At 36.2% G+C, this 20,411-nt stretch overlaps 1 protein-coding gene across 6 annotated transcripts in view; it reads left to right on the top strand.

The window, feature by feature from the left end:
- Nucleotides 1-20,411, top strand: part of ERBB4 (erb-b2 receptor tyrosine kinase 4) — a 1,279,082-nt gene that overhangs the window by 1,025,845 nt on the left and 232,826 nt on the right. For all 6 annotated transcript variants that reach the window (XM_086341936.1, XM_086341945.1, XM_086341948.1 and 3 more), the window contains 3 exons: nt 4,975-5,107; nt 10,020-10,142; nt 13,851-13,949. In XM_086341936.1, coding sequence (XP_086198062.1) covers nt 4,975-5,107; nt 10,020-10,142; nt 13,851-13,949 — 355 coding nt within the window. The remainder of the gene's footprint in view (nt 1-4,974; nt 5,108-10,019; nt 10,143-13,850; nt 13,950-20,411) is intronic.

Here is a 20,411-nt window from a genome sequence, read left to right on the forward strand (position 1 = left end):
CCATGGACAGAGGAGCCTAGCGGGCCACAGTCCACAGGGACACCACTGAAGTGACTTAGCACAGCACAGCACAGTGAGTATATTAAAGTACCAGTCTTACTAAGTTTATAATTTTAAAGAAAATACCACTGCACATATTTTGTAGAATAGTCTGCCCTTGACATTAAATGAAACAAAATGGGTGTAATCAAATAGTTTTAAAGCCATTTGAATTTTAATCGTAAATTATATTGACTTTATTTTGTTTCTGATTTGTTACCTGAAAGGAAACAGATCAGTGAAAGAAAGTATTTGGATGTTTATAAAATCAAGTTCCGTGATTCACTCACATTTTATATTCTCCAGTGAGGAATAACATAGTTCAAATATACTAATGACTAATAAGAATACATCTTATTATATGAATAGCATAGTCTGGGGAGACACTACTCTTCAATATACAATTTTTAAATAGATAATTGCATTCAAGATTATAGAGTAATTTATAGTGTTGTCTCTGAACTTCTAAAAGAAACTGTGAAATCCAAGTTATATGCTTTTAAATAAATTAGTCACGTTCATTTGTGACTCAGAATCCTTATTATATTAGTTTCTATGAGTAGATGGGAGATACTAGTTTCATTATACTATTTTAAAATCACAGAATAAGATAAAATATCATCTGATAGCATTCCTTTAGAAAAAGCTCGCACTTGTCACTTGACATGCCCTATCTTGTATACTTCAGGGTATCCCAAAGGTTTTTAATGGACAGGCAAAAGACAGAGAACAAGCAATACTCCTATTACAGATGAGGGATTACAGAGTATTCTAGGTCTCTTGGTTTTGACCCTTATGATTTCATTAATGTCACATCTTAGCCTCTTAGAGGTTACTCTGACCCATATGTAAGAGGAACACACTCTCCTTCAGGGAATATAGCTGAGTTGGCAGTAGTCAGCACTAGACCTAGGAGAGATACACAACAATTTAAAACTGCAACTTAAGTAACTATATCCCTTTTATCCAAGGGATTCTTATAAAGAGTGAAGCATTAACTTTCAGGGGGTAAAAAAAAAAAAAAAAAGGGCATTGATCCTACACCTACAAATGTCTCAGATCAGATCAGATCAGTCGCTCAGTCGCGTCCGACTCTTTGCAACCCCATAAATCGCAGCACGCCAGGCCTCCCTGTCCATCACCAACTCCTGGAGTTCACTGAGACTCACGTCCATCGAGTTGGTGATGCCATCCAGCCATCTCATCCTCTGTCGTCCCCTTCTCCTCTTGCCCCCAATACCTCCCAGCATCAGAGTCTTTTCCAATGAGTCAACTCTTCTCATGAGGTGGCCAAAGTACTAGAGTTTCAGCGAATCATCAAAATTGCGGGGGAGTACGAAATGTGAAGTGGTATAACTTTTCAAATTAGATGGATCTTATAAAACATAATGTTAATTGTAAGAAACATAGTGGCAATTAAATGTCTCAGACACATTAAGCTATAATGAATAGAACATACCTTCAGAAGTACTTAGATCATAAAAGTGGACAGGGAATAGCAAAATGAAATCTTAATTGAAAAAATGCAAAGTAAACATTCAAAAAGGAAAAAAGAAAGAAAATAAGGCTGTTATTGTAAAACTAAGCTTTTAGACAAAGATTTATTTTTCCTGTATTTTTCTTAAGTTTCATTAACCTATATTTCTAAGGGAAGACATAATGGAGAATATTAGAAAACTGTTCAATAGTAAAAACAACAAAAATAAGAGTGCTAGAGTCATATAATTCAGAAACAAAAACCATTTAATGTCTTATTGTACATTTTTCCAGATCTTTTTTTTTTTTTTTTTTGCACACATATATGTTCTTGCCTGGAGAATCCCAGGGACGGGGGAGCCTGGTGGGCGGCCATCTATGGGGTCGCATAGAGTCGGACGAGACTGAAGCAACTTAGCAGCAGCAACATGTATATGTGTGTAAGAATTTTTTTTCTGATTTAGTGCCTACTGTGTTTTAACTCAGTCTTTTTGATCTCTGGTCTACATCTTTACACGCCAGTATAGTCTATTTCATCTACTATCAAATCCGTATTCTAATTTCTCAAGTTATCGAAAAAATTTCTGTATAGCTAACTTGTCAAAACTAGAGTCCAGGCCAGGGTTACATTTCACGTCAATTTTTTAATGAATATTTAATCTTCTTAATCAAAATCAGTACCTTTTATCATGATATTCACTTATTAAAAATACAAGCAAGTTTTCTTATAGAACATTGTTGCTTTTCAACTTAATTGCTTCCTTGTGGTTAATTTTTTTTTTCTTTTCCAAGAGTAACTTCTGCTGAACTAAGAAGAAGTAGGCCTCTTTAAACATCCAACAAGAATTTATGTATGAATTTTAGGTGCAGAAACTCTAGTTCTTTGCTTCTTTGGATTGTTTGTAACACTCCCATTCCTGCAAAGTGGTAAAAGAGGAAAACAACTCGAGGAATGCAAATCAACCAAGGAACTGCTGAAGGAAGATAACAAAAGTAAAAGCTAACTAGAAAGTCATAGAAATTACTGTCTGTTGAATTTTTAAATGTTTTATTTTCATTGCCAGGACTAAATAGAAATGATATGATAACTGATATTCATTTGAATTAGATGAAAAAAAATAGAGTCAGGAATCTTGTTCTGTTGGAAATGATCACTCTTAAAATGAAAGACAAAAAATAGAGAATTTTCTTTTAATTTATAGTGACAAATGCTTTCATAAATACATACCATTTATTCTTTTGCAAAATGGATAAGTAGAGGAAGATTAGAGTTTAGTTCAAACCTACAGCTAAGAAAATGCTGGGAACTATTCTCAATCATGCATAAATCCTTTACAATAAAACATTGGGCTAAGGAAACAAAAATGTAACTCTTTTTATAGTAGTGACTTTTCAGAGATGTATTAGGCACTTGAGCTGAAAAATATGCCTTGAGTTGAAGACTTAAAATGTTTTCTGAAATGCATATTTAACTGGAATACCAAAAATGTGATCTTACACATACCAAAAGGCATTATAATGATGAGTTTGTTTCCATACTGTAGTGTAATTTTCTCAGCACAGATTTTTATATCTTTAGAAAATTCCATTTAGGAAAATCTGGTTGAATTATAGCAACATTTCAATGTGCTGAAGGACTTTCAACTGCCAGGCAACAACCTTTAGGATGAACCGCTTTTTAAGGTTTCTTTGCAGTTTTATATGACAATAATATAACAGTTATAATGTTTAAAAGACATGACTTCATTTATAGAAGAAGTTAGACAGAATTTTTTTTTTCCAACAGCTCTTTAAAATTTAAATATTTTACTTTGGATCATCCACTTTCATTATTTCTGATCTTTGAGCAAAACTTTATTTTACAGGAACAAGTAATGTTTTTGTTTTTCTAAGAGTGTAGCTGTGTAAAGTAGGTTCTTCTACAAATAGTAATATAAAACATAAAACACTTTACCACAGAGAACATGAGCATTCAGGGAAGTCTTTTTTAGTTTTGATATCTATCATGACTTCGTAGTCAATATGTGTTTTGCTCTGAACTGTTTCATATGGCATATGAAATTAATGTATTTCAAGACTGACCACAGGAAGCTCATAGATACTAATCTATTCTAGGACAAGAAGTTAAGACCATAAACATTACTTTTCAAGTAAGCAAAAAATTTAATATTAGAAAACAAAAAGTGATCAGTTTCAAAAGCATGTCTTAGTAAGCAATATGTTAGAGAAACATTTTAAGAATAGAAATCTCTGGTCAATATCTTCCTATTTTAATGCTATTTATGTATTTTTATTCAATACTTAATATTTGGGAGAATGGCATTGAAACATGTATATCATGTAAGAAACGAGTTGCCAGTCCAGGTTTGATGCACGATACTGGATGCTTGGGGCTAGTGCACTGGGACGACCCAGAGGGATGGTATGGGGAGGGAGGAGGGAGGAGGGTTCAGGATGGGGAACACATGTATACCTGTGGCGGATTCATTTTGGTATTTGGCAAAACTAATACAATTATGTAAAGTTTAAAAATAAAAAAAAAGACATTAATGGAAAGTTGAAACAATAAAAAAAAAAAAAACTTAATATATAGACTTCTTTCATGGGTATATGATGCTTAGTCATGCTTTTGATAATAATGCTTACTCCAGTCATCATAACTCTGTAAACCTGTCTGACCCAATTCTTCATCTTTCTCTTGCCCCTTTTCCCAACAGAATTGCCCTTGACAGAGTTTGAAATAGCACTTTGTCAATGCATCTCTCTGTTGGTATCTTTGTATGCCAGAGGCATGGGGTTCATATGTCCTCAAACCACTCCTCAAACCACTCGTTCTTGGTTTAAAACAGTGGTTCTCAATTGGCAGTGATTTTGACACACATTTGGCAATGTCTTGAGACAACGTCATGACTGGGGAGAGAGGGTGAGTGTTGCTGGCATCTGGTGGATGGAGGATGAGATTGCTGCTAAACATCCTAAAATGTGTAAGACAGTCCCCAGAATGGACAAGTATCCAGCCCTGCATGTCAATAGTGCCACTGTTGAGAAAGCCTGCTTTAGAGAAAATGTTGAAAATAATAGCATATATCACAATCATACTATTTAAATGCATTTTTCTTCTTTATAGATAAAAGTAAAATTAAAACAATTTAAAGTGATCCTGTATCAAAAATTTGGCGTATATTCTTCATTTTGTTATCAAATTTTACATGTTTCATCAAATGGCATGTTGTGGCTGCTCATCTCCAATGATTAGTTGTCTGTGCATGGTTTACTATTAAAAAACAAAGCAAAAAAAAAAAAAAGTGCAGTTTTTACCATGAGAAAAGGTAATGCGTTTTTGTTTGTGTTTCTTCTAACTGATTAGACTTGTGATATGTGGGTAAACAACCATCCTTTCCTCTTTTTCTGTCTTTTCTCTCTTACTTTTATTATTCTCTTTTCCATTCTGGTTGGCAGGACTCCTCTAATTGCAGCTGGAGTCATTGGTGGGCTCTTCATCCTGGTCATTGTGGGCCTAACATTTGCAGTTTATGCTCGAAGGAAGAGCATCAAAAAGAAAAGGGCCTTAAGAAGATTCCTGGAAACAGAGGTGAGATGTTCATTTCCTCTGTTCATGTGTTTAAGGACTTTCATTAGAGTTAGAAGGTTTTTATGATACTCAGTTGTTAATCCAAGTGAAAATTCTATTTGGTTTTCTGCTGAGGATTTACATTTTTATAGTATGCTTTGGTAGCTTAGAGTATAAAGAATCTGCCTGCAATGCAGGAGACCCGGGTTCAGTTCTCAGGTCTGGAAGATCCCCTGGAGAAGGGAATGGCAACCCATTCCAGTATTCTTGCCTGGAGAATTCCATGGACAGATGATGGGGTCACAAGGAGTCGGACACAACTGAGCAACTAATATTTTCTACTTTCTATTATACACAGTTGATGAAAAATCAGAGTGTATAATAAATGTAGTCAAGGCAGGCTCATGACTTAAAGAGGGCAAATAGCAAGAGTCAAGGAAATTATCATATTGGGAAAAGACAGATCTGTTTCTTTGGGGGCCAGGGGTCCATTAATAAACTCTAGGATATCAAAGTAGGAGATCTAGAAAATATCTGAGTAAGAAGATATCTTCGTAACAGAATGAGAAAAATGTTAGCAAGAGATAGGATTATTTTGGCTAAAATAAAGCCAGATCGGCAAACAATTTATGCTTTAATTAAGGGTCATTCAGTGGGTAGCCACCAATCTCATAACAGTGAAAAGACGAGCTTCAGGATAAAGCTTAGACCTTCCCACACTATGCATTTAATATTGTGCATGTTAGTTATTGTGAATATGTAAATTACCCATAAATATTATAATTTCTTTTACATTGCCACACTGAGTTTTCTGGCATGCAAGATGATCATTTTCAGCATACAGGCTATCAGAGGGAAAGCAATTGCAGAAGAATGTGTGTTACCATAGCTTTCTCAACTTAAATACTACCTCTGTCTCCTGATACACATATCCATGCCTGTCTGAACAATTGAGAGCAAATCTGTACTGAGACAGCCTTCTCTGAGATTGCTTTCTGTCAATGTAACAGTCTGACTTCCTCTTAACACTGACAGGAATGGGAATATTTGTTCATTCATAAGTTTCTCACACTGATAATGAATTAAATTTTAGCTCTTTCCCCCTAGAAGTTGAATCTAGATAGAAGAAATATGTGACAGTTTCAGAAAGCTACTATAGAGCTACATGTAAGGAAATACTTTCTAATGATGGAAGTTATCTGAGATTAGAATGGGCTGTCTTGTCAATAGACTCATTCAAGCATTAAGTAGTCAGTTATAGACACAGAGTGAACATAGTAACAATTTCTACTTAAGCTGGATGATGCAGTAGACCCAACTGACCACTTTCAGCTTTGTACATGTGAACATGAATAAGTTTGGCAGGCAGAATTCTCTCATATGGCCGGTTTGGAACAGTCACTAAGAGAATCTTGAAAAGTGAAGTAAATAAACTAGAGTTGAAGAAGAATGGAAGGTTTGGTATAGCAGTGGATATTTAGATTCTTGAATAAATAGAAGACAAATTCTGTCTCTTAACCTTGTGTAGGAAAGGCTCATTGCTATGAAAGAGTTGTTTGTCTTGTTTTATTAATACGGTGCTTTCTAAGAATGCCCATCAAATTGGCATTTCATTACTAAATAAATGCACACTAATTGGTTTTGTAAGTATATTCTATTTTTTTTTAAATAGAAAGTTATCACTTAGGGCAAAATTAGATTATTGTTGAATTCCCATATTTCTCTCAGTAAAAGTAAATAACTATGATTTTCTACCATCTAAACAGAAGAGGAATTCTTAAGAGGATCAACTTAAATTCTCAATTACTGAAGCAAGAAATCTTGCCTCAGAGGTGAAAGTCGTTAAAATCTGATGTGCCGTTGGAAGGTTTTTAAAACTGATACACTTTCCCCAAATCATTTTCCCCCACAGTGTCTATTTTTCTGTTGCATACATAAAAGTAAGAAATCTTTTGTTTAACATACATTTATTGAAATGCGGATAAGCTTAATGGTTTTGTAGATGTTGTAATTTAAAAATATATTAATGAAAGACAATCCTATCTCTTGAAGTGACAGATTTTTTGCCTATATTATGGCAGATAACGTTCCAAAATTTTTCATCTATGCTATATACTGTTTTATCCTTTAACAATCTTCTAAGGTAATTATTGCTACACCAACTTTACAGATGTGAAATGAAGGGCCAGGAAGGGTAAGTTGCATTCTAAGCTTATGAGTGGCAGCAATGGTGTAAAAACCCACAGATTTAAACTTTATCATACTGCATCACAAAATAAAACTATGCTTCTTTTAATGATATAATGCTCAAATTCCTGGGGAAAAATGTGTTTGTAAAAAAAAAAAATTGAATGATACTTAAGAAAATTGCAGAGGACTAAACGTATCAGGTAGAATTATGACGTTTTCAAAATATGAAAGTACTGCATAGTATAGGTCTATATATGCTATGTGATAAGTCGCTTCAGTTGTGTCAGACTCCTTGCGACCCTATGGATTGTAGCCTGCCAGACTTCTCTGTCCATGGGACTCTAGGCAGGAACACTGGAATGGGTTGCCATGCCCTCCTCCAGGAGCTCTTCCCAACCCAAGGAATCAAACCCACATCTCTTATGTCTTCTGTAATGGCAGACAGGTTCTTTACCACTAGGGCAACCTGGGAGGCCCATGTCTATATATGGAGTTCACACACACACACACACACACATATATATGTTAAGTGTATCTAACCCAAAGTGCAAAAAAAAATCCAGTTCCCAAATTTACATATGATTTCTGTATGACTTTTACATGTGATTTAAGAAATAATTTATAAAAGTTTCTTATTACACACAAAGTATATATATCAAAATCTACCAAACAAATTCTGCACAGCAGGATTCAAATAAAGAGGATCCTCTGCAGGAGATTTTGTGTTCAGGTTTAATAAAGACTTGTGTGGTTCTTTCTGAGATTTATGTGACTTGCATGCAGTTATATGCATTATTACAATTTAAATTTGAAAATGAAATAGCAGTGCATTGTCAAACTATTAAAAAAAAAGCCTAATTTTATTGATATTTTTTTATCATTTTTCCCAAATTCTTGCTAACTATTCCTAACTGTTACTTATATTCATGATCCTGTTCAGCTAATTAAGTAGACTGTGATGTTCACAGGAACATTATAATAATAACCAAGTTGGAGGACCACACTGCAGTTAGCCTTGTAAACAGACATTTTGAAATAGTGTGGTGGTTTTCAAGACAATGTGAGTAGGAGTAGCCCTTAAGTATTTCCTCACGCTGAGAAAGAACAAGCTATTTGTAAAGTTTAGTTCCTTTATTAACTTTAAAAAAAAGAAGAAGCTCTTATTTGTCTCACTTGCTTTTTCCCTCAAGCATAGATAAATTTCTAAAATTTTAACATTCAGTATAGACTATTTAGTATCTGGAGTCTCTCTTTTGTCTACATTTTTGTTACTGTTGTTGTTCTTCACATAAGAAATTGGCACACATTTACATACATTTCTCCTGCTTACCCGTTCTCTCTGGGAATGGCATCTAAACCATGACATCTAAAATCATCAGCCTAATCTTACCCCTTTGGGCCATAACCAGCCCCCTTCCGGATCTGGCATCGCCCACCGTAATCTCAGCTTTCAGACCTGTCCCTCTCTGTGCGTTAGTCTCTTCCGTGCCGTCTTCCTTCTTGAGGCTGTGTCTAACCTGTCCCTAGTGACAGTGTCCTCCCCCATGTCCATCCATGTTTATTATCTCAAGACTAGTTTTAAAGTCTACCTCCTTTGAGGAAGCCAAAAAAGCAAACCTCATTCTCCCTTTGTTATTTTATTCCTCTTCATTCCATAGCATTCATTTATGATCTAGAATCAATTCATAGAGTTTTACAATTTTTTACCTGGAAGGTATTCTAGGGCCTTGTTGCTTAAAATGTGTTCAAGGAGCAACATCATAAAGAGGCATCTTCTAGAGTTCTATAAAAATGAAGATTTCAGCCCCAAATCCATACCTACTGAACCAAAATCTGCATTTTAACAAAACCCTCCAGTAATTTACACGTACATGAAAAATTTAGAAACACTGTGTTTGTTTATTGACATTGTGCTAGCTTGTTTTTTCTTTTTTTATGTATCTGCCCTGACTTCCTTGGTAAAGATAGTATATGCTTAAAAAAAAAAAAAAAAAAGGTAGCTTTTTTTAATTAAAAATTTTTTATTTTTGTATTAAATTTCCTGAAATGAAAAAAACAAAACAAAACTTTGATAGAGTACAGTTGAATAAGTAAAATCTCTGAACCTTAGCTGAAGTTGTCCAGAAGAAGGAACATGAAGTAGAATTAAAAGCCCCTTATTAGTCTCTGCTGCTGCTGCTGCTGCTAAGTCGCTTCAGTTGTGTCCGACTGTGTGCGACCCCATAGACGGCAGCCCACCAGGCTCCCCGTCCCTGGGATTCTCCAGGCAAGAACACTGGAGTGGGTTGCCATTTCCTTCTCCAATGCAGGAAAGTGAAAAGTGAAAGTGAAGTCGCTCAGTCGTGTCCGACTCTTCGAGACCCCATGGACTGCAGCCCACCAGGCTCCTCCGTCCATGGGATTTTCCAGGCAAGAATACTGGAGTGGGGTGCCATCGCCTTCTCCATATTAGTCTCTAGATCTCTATAAAAAATGGGGAAAAAAACATCCCTTAGACTAGTAGACCTCAAGGTACATACTTGTTACTTGTGTTCACCCAGGTGAAGATCATCAAAAGAGAAAGAGTAGGGTTAGAGGAATGCTGAGCGATACATTTTATATACATATGGTTTGTTGATATAAAATAGGTTTGTGTGTGTTTTTTATGTGTGAGAAAGCAAACCAGACAGAAAGAGAGAGGAACACTGATTATTGGATTTAAAGTTGTATAACCTGTATTTTTTGTTTTTCTTTTGCTTTGTAGCTGGTAGAACCCTTAACTCCCAGTGGCACAGCACCCAATCAAGCTCAACTTCGTATTTTGAAAGAAACTGAGCTCAAAAGAGTGAAAGTACTTGGCTCAGGTGCTTTTGGAACTGTTTATAAAGTAAGTAAAAAATAACGCATACCATCAGTTAGTTTCAGTTTTGTTTCATACTTGTTTTAAATAATAGCCAGAGTTATTGTTCTAGCCAACCTAATTTCCTTTTTAATATTCTGTGAGAAGAATCTTTATAGTATTGAGAAGTTGCTACACAAATGAATTCATTAATTTTTATTGACCAAGCTGGGTTTGAGACAGTCATGAAAAAGCAGGAAATACTGATGCAAAGCCCTCTCAGTCTCTTCTGAGCTCCTTTTGATATCATCTGCCTTTGGCAAATTTGTCCTTATTTCGGAATACCCAGATCCAACCCATTTACCTTTGCCCCTACACAGGGAGATATCCTAGACAGACTTAGGCAATGTGCTCTTCTTTCTTTGCTCTTCTCTTCTATTCTTTGATCCTGTCAACTACAAATTGGCACTTGCCATGGACACTTGATATTTACCTCTACAAACATTAAATCATGTGCTGCTGATTTTCAGCATCCCCTGAAAGGAGTTTAGGGTGGAGAACAGAAATGAGGCATTCTGTGCTCAGGGAAAAATTGGCAGAACAGGTCTTCAGGTAGGTATTTTCAGGAGCCGATTTTATGAACCCAATTCTTACATCTCCTCATACGTAGAAAAGTACTAAAATGCTTCAGAGTGATGACTTACTCATGACTAGCAAAAGGCTTCATGAGACTAGCAGATATCTTCTGGAAACGTGCTCAATTGCATGTACTCTCTCTCCACCAAAATCACATAAATACTGACCTTCCCCTTCTTTGGAGCAGTTTGTTAGAGCTATTTGAGGTGCTGTATCCTGGGCTTCAGTCCTCATTTTGCCCCAAATAAAATTTAGTTGCACTTCTCACGTGCATTTTTTTAAATCAACAATCCAAAGACCCATCCATCAGGACCCTACTAGCCCATCTCTTCAGAACACACAGAAATACACTGATGTGTTAGTAAAACTAGTTTCTAAAGCACTTTTTTGCCTACCTTATAACATTTATAATTTAACAGATAATTTCCAGTTTTAATGTCTTCACCATTACATGCAAACTAAAAAAGTGACTTTGTAAAGTTCAGGTTAGATAGAAGGAGACGGTAACATCATGGGTTTTAAATAAGAGAGATATTTCTGGAAAGGGAGAGTTCAAATGAAGGCATTTGTATGTTTACTTATTTAACTTAATTACAAAACCAATTCAAAGGCCAAGCTCAAGGTTAATTGTGGTGAAATTTATTTTTAATTGTAAATAACAAAAATAAGAGACTCTGTTGGGATAATACTAAATCCTTTTTGTAATGTCCATTACTTCAATTACCAAAATTTGCTTTGACAAATTTCTTAAAGCGATATGCAAGCTTACATTTTAAAGAATATATCAGCTAAAATAGGTCAGATCTTAAGAATTTTGTATCTTAAAATGTTGTTTTTTTATATTAAAAGCAGAATTATTTACTGGAAGTTATTAATGATTGGAATATAAACCTTAATTTTCTCTCCTGAGTTTACCAAAAATAATCTCATCTCTTTAAAATAAAATTTTATTTCTATGGTCAAATGCAAATGTTTCTAAATCTCCTGTTCTGTGTATTTTGTTCAGTTAAATTTAAAATTATTAGCTGACTTGGTACTTTCTGGTCTTCAAAATCTTTGTATGTTCAGAGACACAAACTATCTTATCTGTTTCTCTTAATTATATCACGTTAGAAAAATATGGACTTCCATTTTAAAAGTAACTCAATGTTGAAATGTACCTGGCATATAATCACCCTTATGTTTTTAAAGATGATATGGTCTGGAAATTGAATTTTATTGTAAATCATGAATACTGTATAACTCAAGACCAAATGTTGTCTAGTAACCTCAGCAGGGAAAAATATTAATTATTTTGACATTTAATAATAAAGCCTTATTAATAATGTTTTATTAGCAACACTTATTTTCCCATTGTCCAAGAGTGGTGTACACTTATTGAAATTACTTCTATTAAAAGCTTTTTGAAAGTTCCATAAGTATGTTTAAATTTTATTCCTATAGTGTGTATGGTTGACCTTAAGTATTAATTAAAATTATTAGTTCTTACGAGGACATGCTATCTTAAACTATAAAGAATTATTCTTGACCACAGAAATGCAAATTTGCCTAGCCAATTACCAGTTAATTTTTCCATCTGCTTGGAGTAATGCTGTGCTTAAACATAAACTATTTGAACCAATATCATAGGTATCAACATAGTTGAATTTTGATCCCATGGGGCCTAGGAAATAATGACTATATGGCTATACTTATTTTGAAAGCAGTGAAAATTAATTTATAGTGAATTTATTTTCTTATTTTGAAAGTATACTTTAGATATATTTTCATATTGATTATGTATCTTTATAAGGTAACCGCTTCTCAGGTTACTTTATTGAGTAATGGTAAGCCTGTTCTCCACTTTAGTACCATCAACAAGAAATCAAGCCTTGGGCTTTTCCCCTCTATTTCTACATTAATAATTTTTTTTTTAATTGTACCATAGGAAGCTTGGCCTATTATTTTGCATTTGACAGATGGATTTCCCTATTCACTATTAAATTCACTTCTAAAGGTTTAAGTCTTTTTTTTTTTTATTATTTTGACTTTTTAATAATTCCTATGTTTCTATCCTCTCTTATGTTATTACCACTTTGGGTAACATATATACATTTTAGCATAGAAGTACTACGTGAAAAAGTTTCAAAAATCTTTATAATTACAAGCAAATGATATTAAGAAAATCAAGAAGTGGAACTGTTCGCTTCCTTTCATTTTAATGTTAAAACTGTCCTTAGAAGATGTTTTTAATGTCAAGGCTAATAAATTAAAATTTGAGATATTTTTTTACATGTAGACTCATATCTGTTTCTGTATGCCTTTGGAAGGATACACTTAAAAAATGTTCTTGTATATTTCATGCATTCCTATGTTATCAGGATCATTGTCCTCAGTTGAATGGTGGAATTATTTACCCAGAAATGCTGTTATTTAAGATAACATTATACTTTAATCAAACTCTACCTATTTTATACTTTCCCACAATACATAGATGTTGTTCATATTGTATTTCTATAGGAAAAGAAAACTCGCAATGACTAATATAAATATTTTATATTACTTTAGAAATAATAAAAATCCTTGGTACATACATAGTATTAAAGAATATAGACAAATTAATATGTGTTCAATACTCCTTAGTACTTGCCTTTTAAAACTAATTCTTAAAAAGTCACCTTAGAACATTAGTTCTTAAATCAATCTGAATTTTGATGCATGAGAATGTGCTTTTTTATCTTATTGTATTTTTAGTTGCAGAATAATTAGATAATATTAAAGCTGAGAAGAATCACTAACATTACATAGCCCGGTCTTCTAAATTGCAAATAAGACAATTGAAGTTCAAAAATCAGAACAGCCTTCTCAAAGTCATAAGAAATTGATGATATCATCCAAGTCAAATATTGTTTTATATATATTTCAATGATTTTTCCTTTCTTTTTTTTTTAACTGTTTAAAGCTTTTTTTGTGTATACAAATGAATTTTATAATAGTGTAAACACCTTGAAAGCAGAATACATATTTGATTCATTTTCTGGTAATGAAAGCACATAACTGGTTAAATCAAATTTTGTGTCTGATCTAAATGTTGTATCTGTGTTAATATAGATTTAATGTGAAATTTTTTTCCCCACAAAGGGTATTTGGGTCCCTGAAGGAGAAACAGTGAAGATTCCTGTGGCTATTAAGATTCTTAATGAAACAACTGGTCCCAAAGCCAATGTGGAATTTATGGATGTAAGTACAGACACCAGGCGATCACATTTTTATCCATTATTGACTACTTTTAAAATTAAAAAAAAAAAGACTCTAACTTCAAACTGTCTTCTCTTGTAATGGCATAATGTTATAACTAAAGACTTGAACAAGGATCAAAAAACTTTTGCTTAAAAGACCAGAGAATAAATATTACAGCTTATTCCTGCAATGTGATCTTTGTGGCAACTACTCAGCTCTCTCCTTTTGGTAAATTATCAGCCATAGACAATTAAAAAAAATAGTGCAGGAATGAGTATGACTGTGTTCCAGTAAAACTTTATTTACACGAGCAAGCTGAAGGCCAGGTTTGGCCTGCAGACCAAATCCTGCTCTCAAGGGCTGTGTGTTTAAGCACTGTGCCAAACTGCATTTGAGAGTAGTGATGATGATTTGAAAAATTAACCAGACTGTTTTGTTTTATTGTTGTTATCATCTGTTTAGTTGAAAACATCAATCAAGATTAATTTCGATAGTTGCCATTAAATTTAAATTAGGAACTTAGTAACTCAGATAATTGCTCATTGAAACTTAGTTTTTTCAATTCAAACTCTGAAGACAAGACCTCATAGGTAAAATGCTCCAACTATAGAATAGCTCACTGGTAGCTCAGCTGGTAAAGAATCTGTCTGCAATGTGGGAGATCCTGGTTCCATTCCTGGGTCAGAAAGATCTGCTGGAGAAGAGATAGTCTACCCACTCTAGTACTCTTGGGCTTCCCTGGTGGCTCAGACAGTAAAGAATCCGCCTGTAATGAAAGAGGCTTAGGTTCGATTCCTCAGTTGGGAAGATCCCCTGGAGAAGGAAACAGCTACCCACTCCAGTATTCTTTCCATGAGAATCCCCATGGACAGAGGAGCCTGGCAGGCCCAGTCTGACTTTCACTTTTTTCATAGAATAGTAAGAGAGTTCTGAAAAGTAAGTGTACTTTATAAGGTCAATCAGAACTTTGATTTCCCCTAGCAAAAATTCTAGATTGAACTGTTCAGCAAATTTCAGAAGATACGACAGATGAGACTTGATATGTAGCATGCTGTTATTTTTTTACATTCAACACAAGGTATCTTGCCAGGGGTACTATCAAAGACCCATATGATCCTTTCTCTAACTTTAGCATAATGTCTTCAGTAATAAGAATGATTTTGATTTTCAAATGACCTTTATATGAAAGTATATGCACTCTGATTTTTAAAAAGATGAATTGCTGTGCATTTCTACCCTTCTCTCTTGTAAGCTCTTTTGTTAAGTTTTATAGGAGCTCATTTCGTGGTGCTGGATAATTTGGGTATAATGCTATGACCATCTTATATAGGTCTACTTTTAATAACTTATTGGTTTTCGTATAATAGGGCTGATAATTTTAGTGAAACCAACCAGTTGCTCTGATTGATTGATGCTGATGCCAAAAGCTCTATTTATTATTGTTGATTGCCAAAAGCTCAAAGTGTTATTGTACCTTAGTCCTTAAGTTGTGTCCGACTCTTTTATGACTCCATGGACTATAGCCCACCAGGCTTCTCTATCCATGGTGTTTCCCAGGTAAGATTACTGGAATGGGCTGCTATTGCTTTCTCCAGGAGATAGTCCAGACTCAGGGATTGAACCTGAGTCTCATGTATTGGCAGGTGGGTTCTTTTCCACTAGGACCACCTGAGAAAGCCCCTGCTTGCCTGTACCAGTGCAAAATCGAATCTCCAAGACAGAGCTTGGGTGAAGTAGAAAAGAATAGCTTATTGCTTTGCAAGGCAGAGGGGAACAAAGCAGGTTTTCACTCTTGAAATTGGTTGTCCCAACCCTGGATGGTTTAGTGAGGAGTTTTATAGCAGTGGTTTAAGGGTGGAGTTGCTGATAAAATTAGGGTGGATGCTGGGGCTGCATTCCTTTAATAGGGCCTCAGTTGCTCTCTTGAAAGTTTTGAGTTCCTTTTATCTGGAATGAAGAATGCTACTCTTCCATTGGTTGGAGGTTTTAGTTCTTTTTTGAACTATGGTGTTGGAGAAAACTGTTGAGAGTCCCTTGAACTGCAAAGAGATGCAACCAGTCCATTCTAAAGGAAATCAGTCCTGAATATTCATTGGAAGGACTGATGCTGAAGCTGAAGCTCCAGTACTTTGGTCACCTGATGCGAAAAACTGACTCATTGGAAAAGTCCCTGATGTTGGGAAAGATTGAATGCAGGAGGAGAAGGGGATGACAGAGGATGAGATAGTTGGATGGCATCACCGACTCGATGGACGTGAGTTTGAACAAGCTCTAGGAGTTGGTGATGGACAGGGAAGCATTGTGTGCTGCAGTCCGTGGGGTTGCAAAGAATCAGACGGACTGAGTGACTGAACTTAGTTCTGTAAAGAGCTCAAAGATATTGTTATGTATATCTCTTGAGAGGAAACAGGGCCCTGCCCCAAGGCTACACTATTTTTTCTAGGCTGTTCCTCCCTTGTCTCTGCATCCCCTCCCTTCTCTGATTAGCAACTGTTTGAACCTCTCTTTTAGAACTCAGGCAAGGTTGTGGAGGCTGAGCAAAAAGGCTCCCAGGCCCAGGAGCCCCACAGGGTCCTGCTTAGTTTCAGCGCTGTGTCTTACCGATTGCTAAATATTTTAAAAATGATCTTTGTTGCATATCTACCAACACCTATCTAACATCTGTTGAATCCAGTAACTAAATGTTCTTCCTTCTGCACTCTAAAAATTCTGACACTCTCTGCAGTTGATTCATATATTAATATGTAAAACTGAAGACTTTTTCAGCAATGTCACAGTATAAATTTGTGAAAGGAACTTTCAAAGTAAAAATGACAATGTGTAGACACAGTGTAGGTTAATATGTAAAACTGGTATAGAAAGATCTTACTCAGTCTAGACTGCAGCCAAAGCTGAAATTCACAAGAATGCTAATAATCTCTGCTGGAGAATTGGATAGCCATTTTTGTCATATTTCCATGGAAACAGACTGGCAAAAAGGGGTTAAGAGGCTACAGAATAATCACCTAGGAAAGAAGCTCTGAAAACCTCATCATGATTTTGAATGATTATTTGAAAGCTCCTAACCCCATTCATTTTTTCTTTTCCCTCATCTGAAGTCTATTCCCATGGAAACAGAAGTAGGGATGGCAGCTTGAAGTCATAGATTTCTGCTGAAATTTAGATGAGGCTCTGATTGAGCCATGAAAGGAATCATTTTTCTAGATAGTTGATGGATCTGGTGACCAACAGACTCTAAATAGTCTGATCTTATTAAAAGTGAAAAAAAAAAAAAAAGAAATGAGGGAAAATATTTTGACTGCACTTTTCCTACCTGCTGAATAGTTGCTAGAAGATTAACAGATTGATGGACTGCTATTGGCAGAGTTTCAATAGATAGCAAGCATTTTCTCAACTTCTTTCATATCACTAGGAGAGCTTCACAATGATTAAAACACAGCTGAACTGGCAAAATTAACGGTGAATTAAGCATTTTAAGTAGACTGGTATAACTTTAATTCAAACACATAGCTACTCTTCGTACCTAAGTTTTTAGCTCATCTGTCATGTGTGTAGAACATTGTAAGTGCTTAAATAACATATCAATAAAAAGGTCTTTGTTAGCAAAACTGTTTGTAATTTGGACCTAAGAATTGAGCTGAAATTGCAAATATTCCCACACTTTTTAAGTTAAAAGTCATTTTTGGCATATGTCTTAGTTTAAGTTGTTCCAGAAGCAGAAGCTGACCGTGAGACAAGGATTTGAGTGAGTGTAGTTTATTTTGGAGGTGAGGGACTCATCAGTAAGGAGAAATGGAAATGAGAAAGGGGAATCAGTAAAACCAACTGCCATCATGAGTGACTGGAGTTTCTTTCCATTGGAGAGATTCTGGCAGCTCATGTAGGACATATGCCTCAGAGTTACTCTCCTTAAAGTTCAAGGGAGGTGATGGAAGGACTCCAGCTGTCAGTCTTTGATTGAGGGATACTGGAAGAGAAACACATTTATTCATTTATTCTCCTGCATGCCCTACCTGCTGAATGTGGCAAAACAAGCTTCAGTAGTAACAGAAAGCCACTGGGCAAAGGAAGGCAGGAGAAAGTCAGTACAGCCCTATGGGAGAACATTCCAAGGATAACTTTCAAACAAGAGTAAATGCGTCCATGCTACATATCTCTTTTGAAAACTGGTTCTGTAGATATGTATTGGTATATGTATGTGAGTGTGTGCATGTGTGCCTACGCTTTATATCATTTTATAGGAGGAAAATAAAGTTTCTTTTGTAAAGAAACTGCGTACGTTTATGAATATGAAGTGTCGGGGGAGTTTGTAATTTCCTCAGTTCTGTCTCACCACAGCAAAAATTTGAAGCGAAGGATGAATCAGTGTTACATCTCAGTTTTATTAGGAAAAACAAAGGATAGTACACCCTTGAGGAGTAGGACAGGTGGACCCAAAAGTCAAGAGAAGAGAAGAGAGGCCTCAAATCGTCTAGTCTTCCCCTTTTATACATTTGTCTCCTCATCCCTGAGCCTGCCCTATGTAAATTGGGCTAGCCAAGAGGGCTGTTTGTTTTACCTGAGGTCCTTGGACCTTCCTTTGTTCTATTTTCACAGGCTTTTCCCTTCTTTGTCTTTTAGCCTCTGACCTTCTGGACTCCTTTTTCCTATTATAACTACCTAACCTGCTCCCCTTAAGAGATAGGAGGCCCAGTTCTTTGGGAATAGGGGCATCAAGGTTTCTCTGGCTACTTTCTGCTGAACTGGGTTGGTGAGGGGCATGGGGCCTCCCCCTCTTGCTAGTCTCAAGCCTCAGAGTCCTTATAGCGGTGTCTGTCTAAGGGTGAGTGATATTTTCCCTGGTTGGCTATAGTTTTATATACATCCTTGTTGAACTGGTGCTGCATATTGTAGCTTGTTGACCTGGGCAGAGACAAAATGGGTTAGACAGTTGATAATACATGGAGCACTCATAAGCAGCATCAATATGATGCTGATAACATCCTTGTGATAACAAGGATTAGTAGGCGCATTAGCCAACTCCAAATTTCCCCTCACCACGAGAAAGATCCCCCAAAGAGAATGCAGCTACCCCATGAACTCCCCAGCTTGTTCTTTGAGATCCTGTAGGGACTGAATGTTTTTCTTGAGGACATGAGACTTTCTTTAACTTCAGTTCAGTTCAGTTCAGTTGCTCAGTCGTGTTCAACTCTTTGCGACCCCATGAATTGTAGCACGCCAGGCCTCCCTGTCCATCACCAACTCCCAGAGTTCACTCAAACTCATGTTGGAGGTATTTACCCAGAAACAACACGTCTCATTCAAGATGGCTCAAGTTCCTCCTTTTTCAGGGATCAGGAGATCTATCTTCTGTCTATTTTGGAGTACAACCCCTGCCAAGCTGTGTTGACTCTTTAGAGCTGAGAAATCTTATCCCCAGAAACTTAATTTTGGGGGTATTCATTAGAATGGCACTCATTTGTAGTTCTGAATAGGTATCTGAGATCTCCTAGGGGCTCACAGCTGTATTGAGTGTCCTCTTCTGTTTTCTTCCATGGCTTGACTCAGGAATAGTGAATACAGAAGTCATGTCCTGGTATCTTGACTGCTGTGGGAGTAAAAAGTATTACAGGGTAGGGGCCCTTCCATGTGGGCTGGAGTTGAGCCTTGGGGACCCATCTTTCCAGATGTTAATTAGGACTTGGGCCCCTGGAGCATATAGTGGTGACTCTTTAGAATCTTTTGATCCTGGTTGACACCCCACAAGCATACATCCTGTTGGAACTGCCCAATGGCCATGGTATAAGACCAGAGAGTCTGAGCCTCTGGGTCTAGGAAGAGGTTGTTGACATAAACAAGAGGTCTCCCTATAGCATCTCATAAGGACTAAGACCAACCTGTTCCTTAGGGGCAATGTGGGTGCAGAGGAGAGCTATTGCTAAAGCCTCCTTCCATCCCAGGGAGGTCTCCCGGGTTATCTTTTTTATTGCTTATTTTAAGAATTGGTTGACTGTTTCTACTTTTCCTGAAGACTGAGGCCTCCAGGCATGATGGAGATAATAAGTAATGCCCAATGCTTTAATGACCCCTTGGGTGACCTTAGAAGTAAATAATGTCCCATTGTCACTTTGTAATGATCTGGGTAGACCAAATCTTGGAATGATTTCATGGAGCAGTTTTTTTTTACTACCTCCTCAGCCTTCTCACTCCATGTGGGAAAGCTTCAATCCATCCTGTGAATGTATCTATCATGACTAATAGGTATTTATACCCTTGAGAAACTGGCATCTGGGTGAAGTCTATCTGCCAGTTTCTCCTGGGTAGGTCCCATGTCGTTGGATGGGCTGGGCCAGCTGGGGTCCTCAAGCTCTTTGCGGGGTGTTTAATTGGCAAGTGGGACAAGAGGAGACCACTTGCCTCATAGTCATTTGGAGGCTTGTTCCTCTGAAGGACTTTTCTAGTAATCTTTGGAGGGCCTTTTCC

This window comes from Bos grunniens, chromosome 2 (assembly GCF_055505025.1).
Source record: "Bos grunniens cultivar Pamir isolate PY7600 chromosome 2, Bosgru_T2T1.0, whole genome shotgun sequence".
Taxonomy (NCBI): domain Eukaryota; kingdom Metazoa; phylum Chordata; class Mammalia; order Artiodactyla; family Bovidae; genus Bos; species Bos grunniens.